This window comes from Phacochoerus africanus, chromosome 1, assembly GCF_016906955.1.
Source record: "Phacochoerus africanus isolate WHEZ1 chromosome 1, ROS_Pafr_v1, whole genome shotgun sequence".
NCBI classification, from domain to species: domain Eukaryota; kingdom Metazoa; phylum Chordata; class Mammalia; order Artiodactyla; family Suidae; genus Phacochoerus; species Phacochoerus africanus.
Genome location: NC_062544.1, coordinates 205,115,282 through 205,140,362, shown reverse-complemented (window position 1 = coordinate 205,140,362; position 25,081 = coordinate 205,115,282). Strand labels below are relative to the sequence as shown.

Sequence of the window (25,081 nt, the reverse complement as noted above, 5' to 3'; positions counted from 1 at the left end):
AATGCTGAGCGTGTGGCCCTAAAAAGAAAAGAAAAAAAAAAACTGAAGTCAAAGAGCATACTTCCTATATTTCCTTCTAGGAGTTTTATGGTTTCAGGTCTTACATTTAAGTCTTTAATACATTTTGAGTTTATTTTTGTACATGGTATGAGAAATGGTTGCAGCCCTGCATGGGCCAAGACTTCTCCCAGGGCATATGAGGGGCTGCTGCCTTGGCAAAGGGGGACAGTTTGAGAAGCCAGGTACATGCTGAGGAGGGGACTAGGGGTGTGCTAGTGAGGCCTTGGCGGGCTGGCTAGAGGGCCGGCTGCTTTTCAGCCCACTGGCTCACACTGAGACTGGGAGCAAGTAAGCTCATGCCCAAGCCCTTCATGAGCATAGTCTCAGTTTCCGACAGTGCTCCAGCTCTCCCGCTCATAACCCCACTGGCTTTCAAAACCAGTTGAAGGAGTCCTTCTGTGGGCACCAGTGGGCCAGCAAACAGCAAACAGCAGCTGGCGCCACCACTGCAATCACCCCAGTTCTTGCTGCACTGCTGCTACAGCAGCAGTCTGCGAATCCCGGCACCTAGCCAGCCTAGGGGAGGCAGCGCCGAGCCATGCCCCAGGCTGCTGGCAGCGGCAGTGGCAACCATGGCAAAAGTTTGATCAACGTGGGCGGCATGTGCCATGACACATACCACTCAATGCTGCGCACTCTGCTGGGGTCGTGGCTAGCTGGCTGGCTGGAGGAAGCCCGAGGAGGCCGCACACTTCGACTACGACCTGGGTACCAACCAGTCCTTCTTTGACCGGCATCTGGATGTACAGTACAGAGTGAAGAGACAGCAGATGAATTATTCAGCAAACATAAGCAAGCACTTCCCACATGTCAGGAATTTAATATGACATGTCCATAATCCTCACAACTCCAGCTAACCCCTAACTCCACGCATTCATTCATTCATTCACTCAACAACAAACGATTGAGGGTACAGTTCCAGGCCCTGGAGGTTTGACAGGGCACAAAACAAGAATCTGCCATCACAGAGTTAATACACTAGAGCCTGGGTCAGCATACTACAGCCAAGGACCAAATCTGTCAGCCAGCTGTTTTGTAAACAAAGCTTCATTGGAACACACACACATACACACACACACACACGTGCACAAAACAGGTTGAGGGGTCTCATCTTCCTGGTGCTGGTCCCCAGGGCTAGGGTCCCCAAGGTGGCTTGAACACTTTGTTAGGAAGGACCTCCAAGTTTGTGATACCCCTTCTGCTGTGGATCACCTGCCAGGTGTGTGGGTTCTGACTCTACCCCCTCCTTGCTGTGGTTTTTTTTTTTTCTTTATATCCTTGATTGTAAAACTATTCTAGTCTTCAGGTCCTCCTTAGAAAAAATCATCCTATATGTAGTTATAGTTTTGGCATGTCCATGGGAAGAAGTGAGCTCAGGGTCTTCCTACTCTACTGTCTTGACCCTACTTCATTGATATTCTTTAAGTGGCATCCAGACCATTCCTGGAATCCACTGACAGTACAACCAAACAGTGGTTACCACCACCCTAGACCTCAGGAACCAGTGGCTCTGGGAAGGATCCTGCCTTGGGCGCTCAAGTTTTGGAAGTGATGAAACGTACACAGAGGGAGAATTCAAACTTAAGATCATGAGATGGGGGAGGGGCTTGTGGCATCATCAGAAACCGAAGCAATTCAATTTCCCCAGACACCTAACACAGCTAATCACAGGACTCTATGACAACGGAAGAAAAACCAGGAGAGAGAGGAAAGTAGGATTTCAGAAGCACCAACTATCTGGTAGGCACTTTACCTGCTTCATTGCACTTAATTCTTACTGTACCACGATGGGCTAGATACTAATAGCAACTCTTAAGACAATGGAGAAACTGAGGCTCTGCACAATTAAGGGCTTCTCCAAAGTCAATAGCTAACTAGTGCTAGAACCAGGATTCCAACCCAGGTCTGTGTGACTAAAAGTCATTGGTCTTTGCACTAAAAGACAGGCATCTGTGAAAAAGCACAGTGAAAAGTCAGTGTGGACCAACCACGACTCAGAAAGCAGAGTCACTGGAGAGGCAACTTAATCTGCCAGACAATCACAGAAAATCACCCTAACCCTCAGCACTGACATTACTCACGTTGCACTGTTTGACCACTCAGGCAACCCTTTCATGTACTTAGGTTTATGAGACCCAATACAGCCCTGTGAGATGAGCAGAGAAAATTTTACTAGTTCCATTTATAACTGAAAAAACTAAAGTTTTCCCTTTTTTTTTTGTCTATTTTGTTTATTTGTTTGGTTATTTGCTTTTGGCCACAGGTGTGCAGCGGCTTGATGTTGGATCTCAGTTCTGAGACCAGGGATTGAACCCAGGCCCCAGCAGTGAAAGTGCTGAGTCTAACTGCCAGACCACCAGGGAAATAAACCTAAAGTTTTGAAAATATAAATAATTTTCAAAGTTGCTAGAGTGATTTGGAAATGGAAGAATTGGGACTTAGATTTTATGTGCCTGGGTGAAATAAGACAGGGGGTAGGGAAGTGGAGCCTGGTTCACTGGCTCCCTGAGCTGAGACCCAGAAGAGCTTCCTGCCAGCACCTATCCTCCAAGGCTGAGTTTCCCAGGAAGGAAGAGTTCCCCAAACACTCAGCCACAACACAGTCCTACAGCTTTAAGACAGCCTCAGGCCAGTGCTCTGCCATGAATGCCCCAGGGAACTCATCTGAAAGCTCACATGAAGGCTCCCAGCTCTCTTGACCACCACCCTCTGTTGAGGCTCCAAGCCCACCAGCTGGCATCCAGAGCTTCAATCTCATCTCTGAAGCTGCTCTAGAGCCACAGAGACTGAAGAAGTTTCATCTAAGCAGCCCAAACTGAAGGAAAGGAGTGGTAAATATTCCATCCCAAATCCTTCAGGCAAACACCCCAAGCTTTGAATTTCCCAATTGCATCCCTCGGGTGACCCCTTAAGCCTCTGGTACTTTACACTGTTGCAGTTTCTCCCCTGTCCCTTTGCCTGGCAACCAGACAACATTATCTTTCGGTTCCTGGCCTCCTTCGTCACTATTCTTACTCCCTGCTGCTCACATCTAGTGTCTAGGAATGCTTGCTTTTCCTGCTGACCCCCCTGCTAGAGGGAAACCTCTCCTGGCTCACTTCTGAAACCCCAGTGCTCCACACAGTGCCTGGAACATGGTAGGTATTCAATAAAGGATTATTGAACCAATGGGACTGTCTCAACGAATACTCACAATCCCCACTAGGCTTCCAGAAGAATAAATAACAACTCACTTTATTACCTACAGAGAACAAGCCAACACTGAACCAACAGAAAATCCCAGCCAGAGGATGGCTCCCGCCCCGGGGGCTAGTCATCCATACATGCCCAGTACCAAAGGCGGGGCCTAGCACATAGTAGGTTCTTTTAAAAGGTAGACTGATTTACGGAATAACTTCAAGTATTTTATATTTTATAAATACATATATGGTTTATAGAAATAGGCAAACCAGCTGTCGTCACCCCTCATTGACTAAGAACTAAAATAAATAAAGGAAGGAAGGAAGGAAGAAAACACCAAAGCTGTGGCCAGACATTGAGACTCTGTGACCCCTGCTGGCACACTTCACTATGTCATTTCTGAATAAAACATGAACTGCCATGTTGCCTCCGTACCCCTCTCCTCTAGGTGTTCCTTACCTGCTTCTGGCTCATTCCCCTGGGGCGGCAGGCCCTCCAGGTCCTCAAGAACCAGCACAATTCTCCATGGGAGGGATGTTTGGTTTATTGGGTCTGGCGGCCAAGACTCACTTCTCTCAGAATGATCAAAAATAAGTAAATAAAAGAGGAGGTAAGAGCTGTTTCCCAGCAAGGGCAGAGTTAAAGATTAACAAGATAGACAGACACTTCTGCTAGACTCCAGGGTGGCCCCAGTATGGCTCAAGCCGGCAAGCCCTGAGGGCTCAAAAAGAGAGAGAAAAGAGGCAATTACAGGTGCAGGGCTGAGGTCCATGAACAGCACAGAGAGCCTAGAAATAGTCTGATTCTAGATAAGGACATGCTGGAAAGACAAAGCAAGCACCACAGGCCAATCTGGGAAGAAAGAACTGTTTAGTCACTGGTTTGGCATATGTAATAGCAGTCTGGGGAAAAGGGGATACAGTTCATCCCAAAATGAACTTGAGACAGACTTTTAAAAAATTATTATCAAGAGATATTTGATAATAGGTGAAAGTTCTAGCAGTATAATGTTAACTGAAATTCAGAAAAAAAAAATCATTTTTTAGTATTAAATGTGAGGAAGAGAAAGGAGGAAAAAAACGAACAAAAAACACCCTGGATGGCAGAATAAAGGGTGATGAGTGTTTTCATCTTTTGTAATTTTTTGTATATTCCAAAATTTCTAAAACGGAGTTGGAAAAATAAAAATATAATTTCAAAAAGCTAAAAATAAAACTATATTTGTCAGCATTCTTCTTTCTGATGGAATGTAGAAAAACAACAAAGGAAAAGTTTTACAGAGTCAGTTGCATGAAAATTCTAACCTCTATACAGTAAAAAATACTGTAATAAAAAGTAAAACAGGAGTTCCCGTCATGGCACAGTGGTTAACGAATCCTACTAGGAACCATGAGGTTGCGGGTTCGGTCCCTGCCCTTGCTCAGTGGGTTAATGATCCGGCGTTGCCGTGAGCTGTGGTGTAGGTTGCAGACACGGCTCGGATCCTGCGTTGCTGTGTCTCTGGCGTAGGCTGGCAGCTACAGCTCCAATTAGACCCCTAGCCTGGGAACCTCCATATGCCGCAGGAGTGGCCCAAGAAATAGCAAAAAAAAAAAAAAAAAAGTAAAACAATACTCAAGGTGTGCAAAAGGTACATACAGTAAAAGCCTCCTGAAATAAACAATCAACATGAACAAACAAATCACAAAATAGGAAATTCAGTTAATGAGCATATGAAATTATGATTACTCTTAAGAGAAACCCAAAAGAGGCAACGGAAACATTAAGGCACTCGTTTATAAAATTTATATTAGCCCACAGTTTTCACAATGATAATACTCATTGCCAGACAGAGTACAATTAAATTGGTATATTTCAAGGGAGCAGTAGAAATTAATTTAACTTTTTTAGAAAGTAATCAGGCCGTAGAATTAAGAGCTCCTGACTATTAACCAAGTTATGTATTTCCAGGAAATAAAATGGAATAAATAATTCAAAGGGAGAAAAGATTATATATTTCAGTTTCCTCACATGTAAAAAAATTCTCTACCTTAGAGAGATGTGGTGAGAGTTAAAAGCAGATTAATGGAATTAAAGAATTAGTTTCAGAAGGCACTATGCATGTGCAAAAAGAAAAATAGCTTTCAGTTTCAAAGTTATTTATCTGAAAAATCTAAGGTTAATAATTCAGCTTCCAGCAATAGGGAAGTAAAAAATTGTGGTACATTCTCCAGATGGAAAAAAATATATATATATATAGAGAGAGAGAGTGTGTGTGTGTGTGTGAACTGAAGTAGCAACAGGGAAGAAAATGCTTAAAATATTACAACACTAAAAAGTGAAACACAAGATGTTACATGGTGCATACAGCATTGTGACTAAAAGTTACGCATGTCCAAGTAGCTAGGGAAAATGTACATTGCTGAAACCTGAAAACAGGGGATGAGCAAACTGATAAGAGATTAAACCCTCATCTTTCATTCTGTCTGCTGGATACACTGAGGGACAGGAAATTCACTACCTCCCCAGGGTCACACACACACAGCTGTGTGAACAGCTTTATCTCTTAGAAAGGTCTTAAAATGAAGAGAAAGCAACCTCCCCATAAAAATAAAACCAATGGTTTAATCTCTGTTCTCTGGAGCTACTTAGACTCAGAATGAAAACCAATAAATAACACTTGCTGAGCCTGGGAACTTCACGTGCACTCACTCGTTTCATCCTCGCAGCAACCCTGTGCAGATCACACTGCCTACTTCCCATCTTGATGCTGTATTTCTCCACCTGGAACACTCTTCTTCATTCCCTGAATGTTAGCTCTTGGCTCACTATAATTCTAACACTACTTCCCTCATTAACATCCATTTACAGAATTACTCTAGCTCCCTGGTCTCTCAGTTCTTTGATCCTCAACTCCAATGATTATAACCTCAGTATCTCCCAGGGTTGTGTCTTTGAACTTGTCATTTCCAAAAAGTTAACTCCCTTCCCAGCCTTGATTTCAAGTATCCCTTCTCTAATCACCACTCCTCCCTCTGCAGCAGAGTCCAACCAACACCTACTCCAACAATCTTATGGATTTGACTCTACCACCTTCTCACCGTCTCTCCCTTCCTTGAGGTCCTCCTTCTCTTATCCAGTTTACATTCCATGGTCAATCGTTCAGTTAACCTCTCTCATCATACATGGTTGGGTAAACCCCAATCCTGGTTAAATCCAACCAACTCTCTGTCCTGCTCCACACCTGCAAGCATGTCACTGAATATGGCTAGAAACAATCATGCAACGATGCTGATAATTTTCACCCCAAGTTCATGATCATTAACTGCAAGTAGCTCCTTAATGCTTCTCAAGTAGCTCCTTAATGCTTCTCAGTAATCATATCCTACTTTTTCAGTCAATTCATCTGCCTCTCTCCTAGAGGACGTATCATTTCCTCCACTTGAAAAATCCTCTTACCCTCCCCCTCCCCAATGAACTTGCTGCTTATTCATAGAGCAAAAGGAAACAACCAGAATAGAATTTCTACATGCATGCCTTTGTACCACAGCTACCCACCTTACCTGCACTATGCCCAGATGATCTCATTACTATGAACACATTGGTTGCATTCAACACTTGCAAAATCCAACATTTTTCCACTAGATCCTACACACTCTTGTCTACTTAAGGACATTCTTTAAAATCTGCCTCCCTTTTCTTGCAGATCCATAGGTAGCCCTCTCTCAAAGGTCATGCTTATCAGCATACGGGAATGCTATTATTTATCCTATCTTTAAAAAAAGAAAAAACACTTCTCCTGATTGAGGCAGGCACTGCCTGCACCTGATCAGTCTTAGCATCACTAGCAATGGGACACCTAGACAGTATGTGCCTTTTGAAGTCAGACAATATGAAGCACACAGCACCACACATGGAAAATTCTTGCCCAAAATATGATCGAGCCTTTATATGCAATTTCAATTTTTAAAATAGACAAGAAAAAGAAGAAGTTAAAAGACACCCTAGGAGTTCCCTGGTGGCCTAGGGGTTAGGGATCCAATGTTATCACAGCTGTGACTGAGGTTCCATCCCTGGCCTGGGAACTTCCACATGCTGAGGATGTGGCCAAAAAAGGGAGGGAAAAAGACGTCCTAAGTTATCAGAGAAATCCAGAAAGTGGGACATTCTACAGAACAATTCAACTAGTTTCATCAACAAGCCAATAGGCATGAAAAATAAATGGCTTAAGACACACAACACTCACATGCAATCTGCAGACCTTTGAAGAAATTAACACTGGTGACAAGCAGGGATATTTGAATATAGATTAGGTATTATATTAAGAAATCACTGTTAATTGTGTTAGGTATAATAATAGTACCATTATATTATGTTATATACATGGTTATGTTTTTCACAAAGTCCTATGTATGTGAAGTAGTTGGAAATGAAATCAGCTTTAAAATACTTCAGCCAGGGAGTTCCCTTCATGGCTCAGCAGTTAACAAAGCCGACTAGGATCCACGAGGTTGCAGGTTCGATCCCTGGCCTCACTCAGTGGGTTAAGGATTCGGCATTGCCATGAGCTGTGGTGTAGGTCGCAGATGTGGCTAGGATCCTGTGTTGCTGTGGCTGTGGTATAGGCCAGCAGCTGTAGCTCTGATTGGACGCCTAGCCTGGGAACTTCCATATGCCAAGGGTGCAGCCCTTAAAAAAAGAAAAGAAAACTACTTCAGCCAAAAAGTGATAAAGCAAATATGAAAACAATGCAATGTCATTTTCTTCAAATATATTCACATTAAGCTGTGTAAGGAACAAGAGTGATCTGAAGACTCCTCTTTGACAGTAACATCTGGAATTAGGGAGAGTTTGAAATAGCTTGAAGAAAAAAGTTATGGGAGACAACGTTTCTGTTTCACTGAAGGAATTAACTGAAAAAGGTATATGGCATTGCAAAAGTCACATACTTGGCCATCGCATGTGTTACAAATAAACTCCATTTCCCTGTCCCTTCTACAAAACCTCTTGATCCCATTTCACTCTCCAGCCCCTGCGCTTTTTCTTTCCTTTATGGTAAAGAACTATCCATAGTCACCGTTTCCAACTTCCCTCTTCCCATTCTCACTTACACTCACTCTGTCAAGGATCCCTCATCTTGATGAACTGCTTGTGTCACGTCCCCAAAGCCCTCTATTACCTCCGTGTTATCAATCAAGTGGTCAGTGCTCAGGCTTTATCTTATTCAGCCCTTCAGCATATTTTACACACTTGGTCATGACCCCCTGCTGGCTTCCAAAACTTACAGTTTGGGGGTCTTTCTCCACCTTCCCGGGTGCTCCTCCTTAATAATCTCTAATGCTGGTTCCTCCTCATCTCCCTCACCTCCATACTCCGAAGCGCCCCAGGTTCTGTACTTTGTTCTGTGACACTTGCTCTCTAGTGGGTGCAGGCACCTTGCGGTCTCTTCCACCTCTACCCAGCCTGCAGTCTGCACTCAAAACACGTTTGATGACCGCACTAAAATGAGATCAGGAAGCAGGTTCTACAGTGAGTCAGTGAGTTTCTACAGAAAGGAAGTCCCTAATAATTTTCGAAAAATAAACAAAAACAAAATAGTGGGGCTGGGGTTGGGAGACAGAGAATAACACCCTGTACTCATGCCACTATTCATTGTCTAGAATCTGCAGAGGGGAGGCTGATTGCAGAGAACAATGATGATCAGATTTAGAACATATTCTTAAAAATATGTGCTAAAATGCACCTTCCTGAAGTCCACCTCGGTCATTCAGATCCAAGTAGTGTGGAATGGGGTTCAGAAAGCACCCCCAGGTGATGCTGAGGCAATCTGAAGTACTAGCCCGAGAAAGCTTTATCAAGATCCAGGATGGGAAAAGTATAGCAATCACACCTAATTGACTTTTATAGTAATTTAAAATAATCGCTGTATGCCTGTTGATTCTAGTAATAACTTTAAAAATACAGCTTGTATTTTTAATATCTTTTTCATTCCATTATTCCAATAATTCCTTTTTATTGTATTTTATTTTTTAATTAATTAATTAATTTTTTTCTTGCTTTTTAGGGGCTGCACCCTCCACATATGGAAGCTCCCAGGCTAGGGGTCGAATTGGAGCTGTAGATGCCGGCTTACACCACAGTCACAGCAATGCCAGATCCCAGCTACATCTGTGACCTACACCACAGCTCATTGCAACACCAGTCCCTTAACCACTGAGCGAGGCCAGGGATGGAACCCACATCCTCATGGATACTAGTTGGGATCTCCCTTATTGTATTTTAAAAACTATTAATATACAAGTGGTTGGGGAAAAAACCCAGCTCTTCACCAATAATTTGAGAAGCTTCAGCGTTGGAGAAAGAGCCTAGACTTTGGCATCTCGAAAGCCCAGATTCAAATCCTGGCTTTTTTATCCGTTAGTTATATGATGTCAGGCCAGTTTTATCAACTTCTGTAAGCCTCGTGTCTTCAGCTGTGCTGTATGGATAAGAGTCTTCTAAAAATTGCCTCCACAGGGTTGTGCTGAAAATTTAATGATAGACTTTATCACTTTATTTCAGCTAATCATTATTGCACTTTTACCACATGCTAAGTACTTCACACACGGTAAAGCTCCTGGAGTTGGGTAAAGCTCATTCAATCCCTGCAGCAACACTAGTGCTTGAGGTAGGTGCTGCTGGCTCAGCTTCCAGGGTCCCTGGCAGAGCCAGTCCAGGTTGCTATTGGACACAGCATCCCAGCTCCCAGCCACAGCTCTCCCGATGGGAGCCAGCCTAAGTCACACGTTAAGAGTTGTGGTGAAACATTTCTAACAAATCGCAAGTTTACTCAGAAGAACAGGAGAAGGCAGAAATATGATAAGCAACGGAAACCAACTGATAGCTGATGAATCTGAGGAGAGAGTGAAAGGAAACCATAAGACACTCACAAAGCACCTGTGTAGCCGTGCTGACAGATATTTTCTGAGGACCAGCCCAGCTGCAGGCTAGTGTGGGGGAAAAGAGGAAATCCTCCCTAGATCAGAGCCCTGGAGATAAAAGGGTCTTCATTCCTGCCTGCCCCAACTGTTCCAGAGCCAGGCTGCCCCCCAAAAAAGGGGTTCTCAACAGAGATTAGATCTTTTTCCAGCCAGGCAGGCACTGCTAGAGACGGTTGTGAAATGGTTGAGTATATCTCCCTGAGGTTATCTAAAAACGTGTTGAATAGAGCTCTTTCTGTGGAGGGTGCTGAGTCCCCACCACAGAAAGACAGATGCTCCATGGTCTGAGACTCGAACCAGCCATTCAGAACAGGTAAGGAGAGCTCTGAACTCAGGACGGAATGGATCCAGGGCGAAGGAAAATCCCAGGCCATTTGCTATGATCTTCAACTCTGTGCCTGTAGCAGACACATATTTATAGAAATATTTGTCTTCCGATTTGACAGGTGCCTAGAGGAAACTCCCCACACCATCAGCTCCCTTTCTGTAGGACACCCACTTCCCAGCACAAGCAGTAGAAACCCTGGCCCCAGCAGGCATCTCGCCCAGTCTTACCAATTGAGACGGCTCCACTCCACTCCATCAGTCAACGGTCAGCCAGGAAGGAACCAAACAGGCCTATAAGGAGGGTTGAATCAATACCACGCTCCTCCCAAGCGACACACCCACGCCTCTTTCCTCCACACCCAACCCACACCCATAGAGACACAGAGAAAAAAGCAAATAGGCCTCCCTCATCCCCAAGAAGAAGTGTTTCATCTCCCCCTAATATTGAAAAGAGAATTAAGTTTGTATTATGTAAGTTTTACACATACAAAAAGGTACAGAGTATAGCACAATGAACATCCATGTGTTCATAACCCAGCTCCCGAGATTAGCAACAGTTTGCCAATCTTATTTTCTCTATGCTCACCCCCCTTTCTTTCCTGGAGTAATTTAAAGCAAGTGCCAGGCTTCATATCACTTCCCCTCACCAGCTCTTCTCAACTGGGGTGCCACAGAAAATTAAACCTTGATGTCTTAAGACATCCATTTATGTCATGAATTAAGTTACCTCCCTGACATCTAGAATAGGATTCGCTATGTAGCATCTTTGGGAGAACTGAGAGTAGAGGCCCTCAAATCATTTTCTGTGGAGTTGAATTGTCTGTAATACTACCCACCCACGCACTGACCCTCACAGAATGGAGTTTGCCAGAGAAGACATGCAAATATACACACACATGTGCATGCGCGTGCACGCGCGCACACACACACACACACACACACACGACCACAAGGTCATTATCACCCAATATCCACTCCACCTTCAAACTTTTACCAGTCCCTTCAAAAGTATCTTTTATACTAAATTCCTTGAATGAGGATCCCAACAAGGCGGGCACATTTTGTCCAGATGATATGCCACTCTCAACTCTTTTAGTCTATAACATTTCCCCAGGCCTCTATCTTTTCTTTTTTGTGCTATGTATTTGTTGATTAAAACTAAGTCATTTGTCCTTGGAATGTGCCATGTATGGAATCTGGCTGTCGACCTCCCTCTGTGTTTCCTGTGACCTTGCTGTTAGACTTCAAAGTTGCCTGAAATTCAGTGGTTTCAAGTGCAATTGTTCTCTTAATGTTTTCGTATCTAAGAGGAGCTAAGCCCTTGTTACCTAGGGAGTCTGGGATGAGGAAATGAACAGGGAGGCCTGAGCTCCTCCGAGTTGCCTTGGTCCCAGAGCCTGTAACAGCAACACACTCCAATACTCACAGTAGGTTCAGTCACTCAGAAAGTGCTTATTTTCTACTGGGAGCAAAGTAGAGATACGACAGTGCAGAAAGCAATCAGAAATCCCTAAGCCCCCAGAACATGCCTTCCAGTGAAAGGGTAAGTAAAGACTTTAAAACACACACACACACACACACACACACAGCTTCGTAAGGGGATAATTGCTACACAGAAAATTAACACAGGGAAGATGGAGAGGAAAGCAGAATGTTGCAGGGAGACATTATTATTATTATTTTGTCTTTTTAGGGCCACACCCATGACACATGGAGGTTCCCAGGCTAGGGGTCCAATTGGGGCTGTAGCTGCTGGTCTACGCCACAGCCACAGCAACACCAGATCTAAGCCACGTCTGTGACCTACACCACAGCTCACGGCAATGCCTGATCCTTAACCCACTGAGTGAGGCCAGGGATAGAACCTGCATCCTCATGGATGCTAGTCAGATTCCTTTCCACTGAACCATGACAGAACTCCAGGACACTCATTTTAAAATGGGTAGTCAGAGAAAGCCTCACTGAGAGTTCTTAAGCAAAGACTGAAGACCAAGGAGGGCTCTTGCAGATTTTTGCGGGAAGAGGATTCGAGGTGGAGGGAACAGCAAAATTCCTAGGCAGGGGCACACCTGACCTGCTTCAAGCACAGCACGGAGGCCTGGAGAAGAAGTATAAGATGAGCACAGGGACGCGTGAGGTATGGATCACAGAGATCCTTAGACTGCTGTAAAACTCTGCCTTTCATTCTAAATCAGACTTGGCTGACTTATGCTGGAAAGGGATCATTCTGGTTGTTGCACTGAGAATCACTGGTAGCAGGTGACAGGTTGGGGAAAGTTTAAAAAAAAAAAAAGGAAGAAGAAGGCCTTTTGAGAAGCTGTTGCAACAATCCAAGTTTGGAAGGCCCAGGACCCTGTTTACTGAGCTTTTACTAGATGGGAGCAAAGTAACTTGGTAATGTTACCAAATTTAATTCTTACCACCACTCAGTGAGGTGGGGTGTTAAAAATACTCTTTTAGAAATGAAGAAACTGAGGCTTAGATATTGTAAATCGTCAAACTGGGGCATGAGCCAGACTGTTCTAACTTGCAAGCTTGGCTGTGCTATCCAGCTTGGCACCTTTTAAACAACCTGAGAGTCTCTCTGCTTTAACTGGTCACTATAGTTGCCAGTGACCATCGTGGACCTTCTGGTAACACCTTGTTCTCTGCCCCAAACCCCACCTTCTTAACCTCTCATTGTGCAAACTTCACCTTCATCTATACATTAGGATCCAAACTTTATGTCCCTAGACTAGAGACTTTGGCACCATCTTGCTCCCAGAAGCTACCTTAGTCAATCATAATGCAGTCTGTGTGTCCTGGCCTCCAGAAACCTCCCTGTAATGGCTTCCCATTTCTTTCAGATGACGAATTCTTGAGTTGCCACTTAACTTTGCAATGACCCCTCTTCCTGTTTCCTTGTGTCAGTGATGGCTGGCTGCCCCACCAAAAAAACTGTGCTCTTTCCGCCATATAGAATTGTTGCTTAAAGCAGTGGCCCAGCCAGGGATTATATTTTTCAACAAGTGTGCAGGCACGCACATCCTGTATCTAAGTGGAACCGGGACTGTTTGACTAGTTATCAGCAATAGAACATGAGTAAACACAACATGCATCGCTTTTGAGCAAGGTGATTAAGAAGTGAGTCTATTTGTTGTGACAGCTAGCATAATGGTACTAAAGGAGTTATTAAGTAGAGACTTTCCATGTATTTATTTCTACTGGCCTAAGTAGAGTCCTGAGAATTTACCACAGTCCTCAGCTGTAGATTTTTCATCATGCACATAGTTTTCTCTTCATCCCAACATGTAATTAGCACAGTGACATAACAGAAGCTCCCCTTATTTAGTCAAAGCCACTGATTACTAAATTCTTCCATCCTGAGTACCTCTTGTTATTTGTTTCCCCCTGCTATGATTGCCAAGTTTTGAAAGAGATTGTCATCCAAATTCAATTAACAACTTGCATTCTTATTTGTTATCAAATGGACAAGAATGTTGCTTCCAATAAGAGGTTCTGACCAACATGAGACTGTCATTGTTACCACAATCAGATGATACAAGTTCAGCCTGATACAAAGAAACTTGATGATTTCCTTGGTCTGTATAAGTTTGTTGATATAAATGTAATTCCCCACCTGTTTTTTTTTTTTAAATACTGAGCATGTCTGATGGGTTTCTGGAAACCCTGGGCAAGGAATTCTTGTTTGTCCATGGCCTGAAACTTACCTCAATAAAAAACTTTCTGATCCCAGCTGGCCTCCAAAACAAACAAACCAAAAAAACTCAAAAACAAAACCCAGGTTCTTCTAGTTGGCTAGATATAGAAGGGTGCTAAAAATTAAAATAAAATAAAATAAATAAAACAAAAACTACTCCTAACTACCCACCTAGTCAGAATTAAGGCTTTCTAAGCTTATCTGGAAGAATATGGCTCCTAAGTACTTAAAAATCAGAAGAACAGCAATGTTAAACCAGAATTATACTGACTGCCAAGTCAGACAGCACAATCCTCTCCTTCCATCATCTCAGTTCTCAACAGTTGAATGCATAGCATCAGTTACATCAGAAAGATGCCCCCTGGGACATAACAGCAGTGCTGTGATAGCTGGGCAGGGGAATTAGCTGAAGAGGAAGGGAAGACCAAACAGCAACAGCGTAGGAGGGAAAGAGTTCTACTGAAAAACCAAAGATTAAGAATTTTCTCTTCTCTTCAATGTAATCCGTATCAAATTACCCATGACATTTTCCACAAAACTAGAACAAACAATCCAAAAATTTATATGGAACCACAAAAGACTCAAAATTGCCAAAGCAGTCCTTAGGAACAAAAACCAGGCAGGAGGCATAACTCTCCCAGACTTCAGGCAGTATTACAAAGCCACAGTAATCAAGACAAGTTTCTGTACTGGTACCAAAACAGACATACAGACCAATGCAACAGAACAGAGAACCCAGAAATAAACCCAGATACCTATGGTCAATTAATCTTCAACAAAGGAGGCAAGAATATAAAATGGGAAAAAGACAGTCTTTTCAGCAAGTGGCACTGGAAAAACTGGACAGCCATATGTCATATCAATGAAACTGGAACACACCCTTACACAATACACAAAAATAACCTCAAAATGGCTTAAAGACTTAAACATAAGATAAGACACAATCAAATGCCTAGAAGGGAACATAGGCAAAACATTCTCTGACATCAACCTTACAATCAGTCTCCCAAGGCAACAGAAATAAAAACAAAAATAAACCAATGGGACCTAATCAAACTGACAAGGCTTTGCACAGCAAAGGAAACCATAAAAAAAAAACAAAAAGACAACTTACAAAATGGGAGAAAATAGTTTCAAATGATGCAACTGACAAATGCTTAATCTCTAAAATATACAAACAACATATTTAACTCAACAGCAAAAAACAAACAACCCAATTGTAAAATGGCCAAAAGACCTGAATAGACATTTCTCCAAAGAAGATATACAGGTGGTCAATAAGCATATGAAAAAATACTCAACATCACTGATTATTAGAGAAATGCAAATCAAAACTACCATGAGGTACTACCTCGCACCAGGCAGAATGGCCATCATTAATAAGTCCACGAGTAACAAATGCTGGAGAGGGTGTGGAGAAAACAGAACCCTCCTACACTGTTGTGGGAATGTAAATTGGTACAACCCACTATGGAAAAGAGTATGGAGGTACCTCAGAAAACTAAATATAGAACTACCATATGACCCAGCAATCCCACTCTCGGACATATATCCAGACAAAACTTTCTTTGAAAAAGACACATGCACCCGCATGTTCACTGCAGCACTACTCACAATAGCTAAGACATGGAAACAACCTAAATGAGCACCAACAGATGATTGGATTAAGAAGATGTGGTGTATATATACACAATGGACTACTACTCAGCCATAACGAAGAACAAAATAATGCCATTTGCAGCAACATGGATGGAACTGGAGACTCTCATACTAAATGAAGTAAGTCAAAAAGAGAAAGACAAATACCATACGATATCGCTTATACCTGGAATCTAATATACGGCACAAATGAACCTTCCCACAGAAAAGAAAATCATGGACTTGGAGAACAGACTTGTGAGGAGGAGGGAGTGGGATGGACTGGGAATTTGGGGTTAATAGATGCAAACTATTGCCTTTGGAATGGATAAGCAATGAGATGCTGCTATATAGCACTGGGGATCATATTTAGTACTTATGATGGAGCATGATAATGTGAGAAAAAAAGAATGTATATATGTATGTGTGATTGGGTCACCTTGCTGTACAGTAGAAAATTGACAAAACACTGTAAACCAGCTATAATGGAAAAAATAAAAATCATTTAAAAGAAAAAAAAAGAATATTCTCTTCTCAATGAGATCCTGCTGTATAGCACAGTGAACTATATCTAATCACTTCTGATGGAACACGATGGAGGATAATGTGAGAAAAAGAATGTGTGTATATATACATACATATATATATGACATACATATATATGACTGGGTCACTTGGCTGTATAGCCAAAACTGAGAGAACACTGTAAATCAACTATAATAAAAAATAAAAACCTAAAATAAATAAATAAATTTAAACCAGTAAGAATAAAAATTCTATAATTTCCCTACTCATTTAAAAATTCTTCAAAATAAAATTGATTTTTAAAAATCTGTAGTTTATGGAACAGCCTTATCCATGATCATATCAATAGATGCAACAGAAGCTTTTGACCAAATCATTATCTGCATTGTTCCTTCTGTCTCAGGTTCCTATATTCTGGATAACACTCCTAAATAAAGCACTTGAATTAAGAAAAAAAAAAAAAGAATTTTCTCTTCACTCTTGGTAACAGTTGTCTGATGATTTACATTTTTCTTCAACCCCCAGTTTAACTGTATCTTGAGTGAGAACAATGATGTCTGCTGATGTCTTAAACATAATTTCCTCCAGAAATTCCCAGGCATGGAATTGCATCAGGGGCTGTTTCTTGTTTCCTTCCACATAGTTTTATCTGTTGGGCAGGAGGCAGTCAGAGTTCCTTAACATTTCTTAAATGCCAGAATCACTGAAGTGATCAGTCTCTCCTTAAGGTCACCAAAGTGACAACTGTTTTCCCGTCCCACCTTAGCAAATTGATCTCTTTCCTAGGACCAGCCCAAGGCCAAATGTGCCACCATGCAAAGAGAAAAGGGAAGAAGTGTAGAAGAGAAAGAGTCTGATCAAGTCTGTCCTCAGTCCCATAGCCATGAAGTTCATTGTGGGTAAAGGGAACCACTTAGAACATGGCTTCTCCATCTTGTCTGAGCATTAACAGCATCTGGGAAGCATTTTAAAAATATTGATGTCTTACCCAAGACGTTTTTCACAGAAGTAGAATAAATAATCCTAAAATTTATAGGAAACCACAAAAGTCCCAGAATTTCCAAAGAAATCCTGAGGAAAAAGAATAAAGCTGGAGGCATAACCACCACCCCAGACTTCAGACAATACCATAAAGCTACAAATAATCAAAACATCGTGGTATTGGCACAAAAACAGACAGAGGGATCAATGGAATAGAATAGAAACCCTAGTAATAAACCCAAACACCTATGGTCAATTAACAAAAGAGGCAAGAGTATGTAATGAAGACAGTCTCTTCAGCAAGTGGTGTTGTCTTTCTCTAAGTCAGACAGAGAAAGACAAATATTATATGATATCACATATGTGGAATCTAATAGTAAGTCTGTGACGTTAGAACACATCCTTAAACCATGCACAAATATAAATTCAAAATGGTTTAAAGACCTAAACATAAGACGTGACACCATAAAACTCCTAGAAGAGAACATAGGCAAAACATTCTCCGAGTTATAGCAATGTTGTCACGGGTCAATAGAAATAAATGCAAAAACAAACATACGGAACCTAATCAAACTTCTAAGATTTTTCACAGCAAAGGAAACCATAAACAAAACAAAAAGAATGTTTGTTTCTCCCATTTCACAGGGAGAAAATATTTGCAGACAATGTAAATGACAAGGGCTTAATTTCCAAAATATACAAACAGCTCATACAACTCAATAACAACAACAACAAAAAAAACCCCTAACAACCCAATCCAAAAATGAGTATAAGACCTAAACAGACATTTCTCCAAAGACAGAGATGGTCAATAAGCCCATGAAAATATGCTCAACGTCACTAATTAGAGAAATTCAAATCAAAACTATAATGAGGTACCACCTCACACCAGTCAGAATGGCCAACATTAAATAGTCTATAACTAATAAATGCTGGAGAGGGCGTGGAGAAAAGGGAATCCTCCTACACTGTTGGTGGTAAAGTACGTTGGTACAGTCATTATGGAAAACAGTATGGAGGTTCCTTAAAAAACTAAAAATCAAGTTGCCATATGGTCTAGCAATCCCACTGCTATGCATACACCAGGAAAGATGAAAACACTAATTCAAAAAGATACATGCACGCCTATGTTTACAGTGGCATTATTTACAATAGCCAAGTCATAGAAGTGGCCTAAATGTCCAGCAACAGATAAACAGACAAAGAAGATACATATACACAATGGAATATTGGCCATAAAAAAGAATGAAATATTGCCATTTGCAGCAACATGGATGGGCCTAGAGATTATCATACTAAGCCAGACAGAGAAAGACAAATATTATATGACATCACATATGTGGAATCTAACAAATAGTACAAATGAACTTTTTTACAGAATAGATTCCCCCAAAAAACAAACTTATGATTACCAAAGGCGAAAGGTGGCAGTGGGAGGGGCAGCCAGGGGAGGGAGTGGAAATAGGAGTATGATATTAACATATGCACACTACCATTTATAAAATAAACAGCAAAGATTTACTGTATAACACAGGGAACTATATTCAATATTTTGTAATAACCTATAATGAAAAACAATCTGAAAATAGAACCTAAGCACTTTGTTGCACACATGAAACTAACACATTATTGTAAATCAACTATATTTCAATAACTATACATACATACATATGTATGCATACATATAAATTTATATACATATGTGCCTAACAGTCTCCTCAGTGGATTCTGATCTAATTGGTCTGAACCAATAAACATTAATAGAGGCCTTGAAGAATGTGGCACTCACAGGAGTGTATCCCGAGGTAGAATAGGAGAAGGGTCAGGCTTTTCCTGGGAGGCGAGGGGAGGGGCAAGACCAGCCCAGCGCAGGTGGACATGGATGTGTCAACACATGGCTTCAGGTATTTCAGTGCCTACTTAGCCAGGCTCCTCCACATTCCCAGGAGCTTGCTGCCCCATGATGGCCCAGAGTTACTGAGATGCGGGGTGGCAGGGCCTCCATTTCAATCCAAGTCTCTTAAGAACTTCAGGCCAAATGTCATCAACTCTGGGCTCCCCGCCCAAAGGGGAGATGTGATTAATTCCCATCTACTGTGAGGCCAGAGGAGTTGATGCTAACCCTTGCATCGAGGTGGACTGTCTACCTTTATCTCCCCCCAACTGTGATCTCGAGTGTGGCTACCAGGTTACACAGGCAGCTGGGTAGCTGAAGACTCAGGCCAGGTTGAAAGAGTGTGCTTCTCTCCGCACCGAGATGGGGGCGGGAGCTCTGCTCCCGCTCTTGGCCCACGGGCATTCCCTCCTAGGAGGCAAGGGCTGGTTTTCTGGGTCTTTTCACTTCCACTTCCCTGTCCACCTCCCGCACACAGAGACCACTTGATATCTGCACCTATGATGGCAGGTGAAGGTTTGTCTTTAGAGGCCAGATCTCAGTACCTACTGCTTAATCCTACCCCCAGCCTCCGTCCCTTCACCGTCCTCTGAGGTTGGCACTGCTATCATTTCCATTTCACAGGTAAGGAAGCTGAATCTTAGAGAGGTTAAAAGGCTTTTGCTAGTGAGTGGCAGCACCAAGACTTAATTTCAGAACCTTCCGAATCTAAGGCCATGTTCTTGATGGTTGCTCTTGGAAGTTTATCTTGTTTGACTCATGACTCTCAGCCACAGCCCCCTAACCCCAGAAGCAAATGGTTTCAGTTAAAAAGGAAACCCCCGGTCTGAAGTTTTAACCCCAGGGCACACTGAGGATGCCATAGACACTAGATAGGTCGTCTCAGTGAACCTTTAGCAGCCCTGGATGGTGGTTATCCTTCCAACTGACCTTCAGCATTTAGAGTCAACATTTGAGATTTTGACTATTTGAGAACAGTCCCAAAGGTCAGAGACATAAAAAAGCCTGCATTTGGGAGTTCCCATCATGGCTCAGTTGTTAACAAATCCGACTAGGAACCATGAGGTTGCGGATTTGATCCCGGGCCTCGTTCAGTGGGTTAAGGATCCAGTGTTGCCATGAGCTGTGGTGTAGGTCGCAGACGTGGCTCGGATCCCGTGTTGCTGTGGCTCTGGTGTAGGCTGGTGGCTACAGCTCTGATTAGGCCCCTAGCCTGGGAACCTCCACGTGCCGTGGGAGCGGCCTTAGAAAAGGCAAAAAAGACAAAAAAAAGACAAAAAAAAAGCCTGCATTTTCTCAGAAGAGAATATGAAGAATGTGCAGTGGACAGGTGGCAGGAGACAGTCCCTTAGTCTGTGAGGTCCCGTGCCCCTCATGTATCAGGGTGTGATAGAAATAACTGCTTGCTGGTGAATCACTGCTCTCAAAGCCACCAGACTGCTAGGGCATAGTGAGGACAGTTTATACTCCACAATGAATTTCTTTTAATAGATTTATAAATGCCTTCAGCTCTGTAGTTATGAAATCAATAAAGGACAGAAATCACTTAAGTTGCTCAATTGTGCCTGGATGCATACACAGGGGAAATTCTGTGCTCTGGTAGCATGTGGCTGATGTCCCCATCTGTCACATGAGAACAATATGCCTCACCTTAGGGCTGTTGTCAATAAAGGAGAACTTGGTAACAATGATGAAGCCGATATGGAGAATTTTAAAGATCTCCAGACAACTGTCATATGAATGTCGAGTCTACGGCTTTAGCATTTTATAGAAGAGGAAACTGAGGCTGGAGGAGGTCATAGGACTTTCCCAGGAAGGTCTGGCTCTAAAGCCAGTGTGTTTCCCTCCCTACAAGTGATCAAAAATGTGCCAACCCTGTGTGCTGACTCAATCACAGAATGGGACTTGGGGGAGGAGGGGGAAGGAGGGCCATAGAAGGGAGAGGGCGGCCCCTGGGCTCCTCACCCCTCTCTAAACCCCCACTGGGGCTGGCCTGGCAGTGCCAGAGCTGTGAGCTTACCTTCTGACCATATCTATTCAGATCAATCAAATTAACCAAGAGGCTGGTAACCATGTGTTCAGAACAGCAGCCCTGGAGGTACTTATTACTTCCTCCGCCCCTTATATGCTAATAGTTCTAAATACTATGAGAAATTAAACAAGGACCAAATACTTAATGCACTATTTACTTTGTTTCCCCCACTAGAGAGTGAGCACCTGAACCATCGAGTTACCTCTCTGTTCCCAGGACCTGGGTCAGTGCCTGTGATTCAGCTTTGTTTGACAAATAAGTGAATATTTGCTTCTTGCAAAGAAGGTGCTCAAGAATCTTAGCCCAGGAGGAAGGGCCCAAATCCAGCCTGGGATCAAAGAAGCCTGAGGGATGGGAGGGAAATGGCCTGGAGCTGGATGAGGGTGGGGCACAGGGGCACAGAGAGGGTCAAGTCAGCGCATGCAGGTGCAGAAAGCTGGCCTCGCCGGGTGGCACCGTATCAGAGGGGAGAGCCTGGTCTTCATCAGGTCTTTTGGTGGAGAGGCAACCAAAAGCCTGAAGGCAGGGAATGAACTGATGAGCCACTGGGCAGTTGTGCAAGTTGAGCAGTGGGCGGGGGTGGCAGGCCACAGCCCTGATCGTCACAGCACCCCTTCTCCCCTCCCTGACAGTACATGACCAACAGCGAACACCTGTCACTGCTTCTCAGGCACCTACTACGGGCCAGTCACCCGTTTCATGTTCAAAATAGATCCATAAGGCGGGTAGTTGATGAACTTATTTTACAGGTGAGGAAACAGGCTCAGAGTTGATTTGCCTACAATCACTCCACTGTGAAGAGGTAGACCCAGGATGTCAACTCAGATTTGACTCTAGGCCCAGAAGCCAAGAAAATCTAGGTGCATCCTATTCCCTGCCCATTGTCTCCCACCACCACTACTGCTGCCCCCACTGCCCCGTGCTGATGAGGCAAGGACCAGGACTGAGACGAGGACAATGCCCACACAAAGCCCAGTTTGGAAGAGTAGTACTACCTTTCAGGTGGACCCAGCTTTGGAGTCAGATGAATCTAGATTTGGAGCCCAGCCTCATTAGTCATCACCATGTGATCTTAAATAACAGGAGCGCTCTGGACATCAGTTGCCTTACCTGTAAAATGTGCACAAAACCACCTACCTCACAGGGCTGCTGGAAGGGCTAGAAGGAGGGATCCTGCCATGCCTGGAACATGGCAGATGCTTAATAAATGGTGCCTAGTAAAGCCAAACCTGCAAGAATAGGGGAGGAGGGACAGGAGGTTGGGTTGTGGCTTAGCTGCTGCAGCTGAAGGAAGTTTTCATTTCTGTGAGAACAGGACATGAACTTTCCAGGAGTGTATGAGTCAACATTTGTCTGGATAAACATTAGACTTTGACGTCCATCTCAACAAAACCGGTATTGGCCACTTTCACTGTTAACCATTTCAAACACTGCTCCATACCAAAGAGATCTGAAACTTGGTTGGGACTCTCAAAGGAGTTAGAGACAGGGGGTGTTACGGGAAGGGCAGAACTTATGGGAAAATCCAAAACCATTACAGAGACATGAGGTCCCCCAGCCCTTTGGCCAGATTACTCTGTGTCCTCAGAAGTCACTCATCCTCTCGGAGCCTCTGTTTCCTCACGATAAAAGGGACTTAATAATCCTGACTTCGCAGGGTTGTGATCGAAGCATAAGGGAATTAATAGATGAAAAGGAGCTTTTAAGCTCCAAGATAATGCCATGAGTTCACCACCTCTATAAAGCCATAGGAGGCAGAGCTGCACGTTATCAAGTACCCCTCTGTTCGGAAGAAGAAAAAGAAATTTGTGCTATTTGACAAACTTTACCTAGGACAGACTTTACATAAGACACTAGTGTTTCTTCTACTAAAGGGTCATTCAACTACTCAATGAGATGAATTACAGCTGGTATAAGAATCATGTCTCTATGATAATCAAAAGGAAAACACAAAACCATTCAATTCTCTCAGAGCGTGGACACCCCTGAGAGCCTTCTGCAGACAGATGCCTGGGGAAGTTCTGCTTTCACCACCACGGACTGGCTTATTGTCTGAGACAGGGAAAGTCAGCAGGCCCAAATTCTCAAAATAAAATCTGCTGACTTGCTTCTGAATTTTCCTGCAATTTAGAAAATAAGCCAAACTCACTTCCCCTCCCAGCCCCACCCTCAGGTCTCCTGCAAGTGGGATGTGTCCAGGGAGGACAACAGGACATTGATGAGGTGCTCCTAGAGCAAAACCAGGGCAGGCTGACAGCCCCGGGCCTGGGCGCCCGACCTTGATTTCAGGAGAAATACTCATCTGTCCAGTCTGCTGCACCCAGGCTCCAAGCAGACTGCGCTGGGCTCCCTGGCCTCACCTGTGATCCTGTGTCTGGATGGCCTACTCTGCTGTGTTCAAGAACCTAAGGGGAGCCCCATCTCGACCAATCCAAAGAAGTAAATAGAAAAATACTTTGGGAGTTCCCATTATGGCTCAGCGGTAACGAATCCAACTAGTATCCATGAAGATGCAGGCTCGATCCCTGGGCTCATTCAGTGGGTTAAGGATCCGGCATTGTCACCAGCTGTACTGTAGGTCACAGATGCGGCTTGAATCTGGCATTGCTGTGGCTGTGGTGTAGGTTGGCAGCTGTAGCTCCAATGAGACCCCTAGCCTGGGAACTTCCATATGCCAGAGGTGCAGCCCTAAAATGCAAAAAAAAAAAAGAAAGAAAAATACTTTGGGTTCTCTCTTAGGCAGTGGCCAGACAAGTTATTTAAAGGCACAGCCCCCTTTTCTGTCTCAGTTGTTCTTAACCTTCAAGAGGTATGTAGCAAGAATGGGTCCAATGTAGGGACTCTGGATAGAGAAGGAGTGTAGAAAGATAAGGGACAATGAATTGAGTCAGAGCCCCTAGCTTGACTGGGCTGTCCTGGAAAGAGCCCATTCCTGTTCTGAATTCACCTCCAAAGATTAAGGGGAGACACTGCCAAACAAACTGACCTGAAGTTCACCCTGATCCTGTGCCAAACTCTGCAGGGGGCATTCCCACAGAATTAGATAAGTCCATTAGTAGTCAGACTTCATTCCCCTAAATCACCCAGTCCCCCAGGATGTGTATCTTGGCTTGGGATAGTTGCCTCATCATCCAGCGGGGACTAGAAGACGGCTGAACAGGGAGATTGCAAAGAAGGAAAGGTGAAGAGGTGGTGACCCAAAGTCGAGCAGCAGCTCCTGCAGGGGCTGTTCCTGGACAGAAAAACCAGCTCTGAGACCCTGGCTGCCTCTGCATCAGGAGGTCCTTTATATCCTGAGCCTCAGTTTCCCAAAGACAAAGGCTACCATCTTCAGATTGACCACCACACACTAGGCTCTTTCCCTATAAATCTCTATGATGTCACCTTCCTGGAAGCCAGTATGACTACTGTTTCTGCAGTGAAAAAATCTGAGGCTCACAAAGGTGAAGGTTGGACAAAGCCAGTAGCTTGGAAGTTGCAGAGATAGGATTTGAACCCAGGGCTCTGTGCCTGATTTTGCTTTTCATATTCAAAGTGAGGAACGGGGAGGGGGGCAATAAATCTCTTTTGTTCTAATCTTTCCCCTGCTTTTTCCCTAAAAGGGGGGGGGGGACCAATTCAATGGCAGGGTTGGGGATTCAGTGTCACTAGAAATCAAAGAAATATACATTAAAATAATAAGATGGCACCTCCCCTTTTATTAAATTAATCAAAGCTAATAGTTATTATATATAATATATATAAAATATATATTATATATAAAATGTATTATACATATAAAATAA

The 25,081-nt window shown here is 43.3% G+C and overlaps 1 protein-coding gene across 2 annotated transcripts in view; it reads right to left on the bottom strand.

The window, feature by feature from the left end:
* The window catches only part of ST6GAL1 (ST6 beta-galactoside alpha-2,6-sialyltransferase 1), a 136,847-nt gene that overhangs the window by 42,239 nt on the left and 69,527 nt on the right, over nt 1–25,081 (bottom strand). Inside the window, exon 1 of one of the 2 annotated variants that reach the window (XM_047788576.1) lies at nt 3,700–4,096. The exons of the other annotated variant lie outside the window; for it this stretch is intronic. Within the exon in view, the coding sequence (XP_047644532.1) occupies nt 3,700–3,714 (15 nt within the window). The 5' untranslated portion in view covers nt 3,715–4,096. Of the gene's footprint in view, nt 1–3,699; nt 4,097–25,081 lie in introns of those variants that run through there. 2 annotated transcript variants of the gene reach the window in all.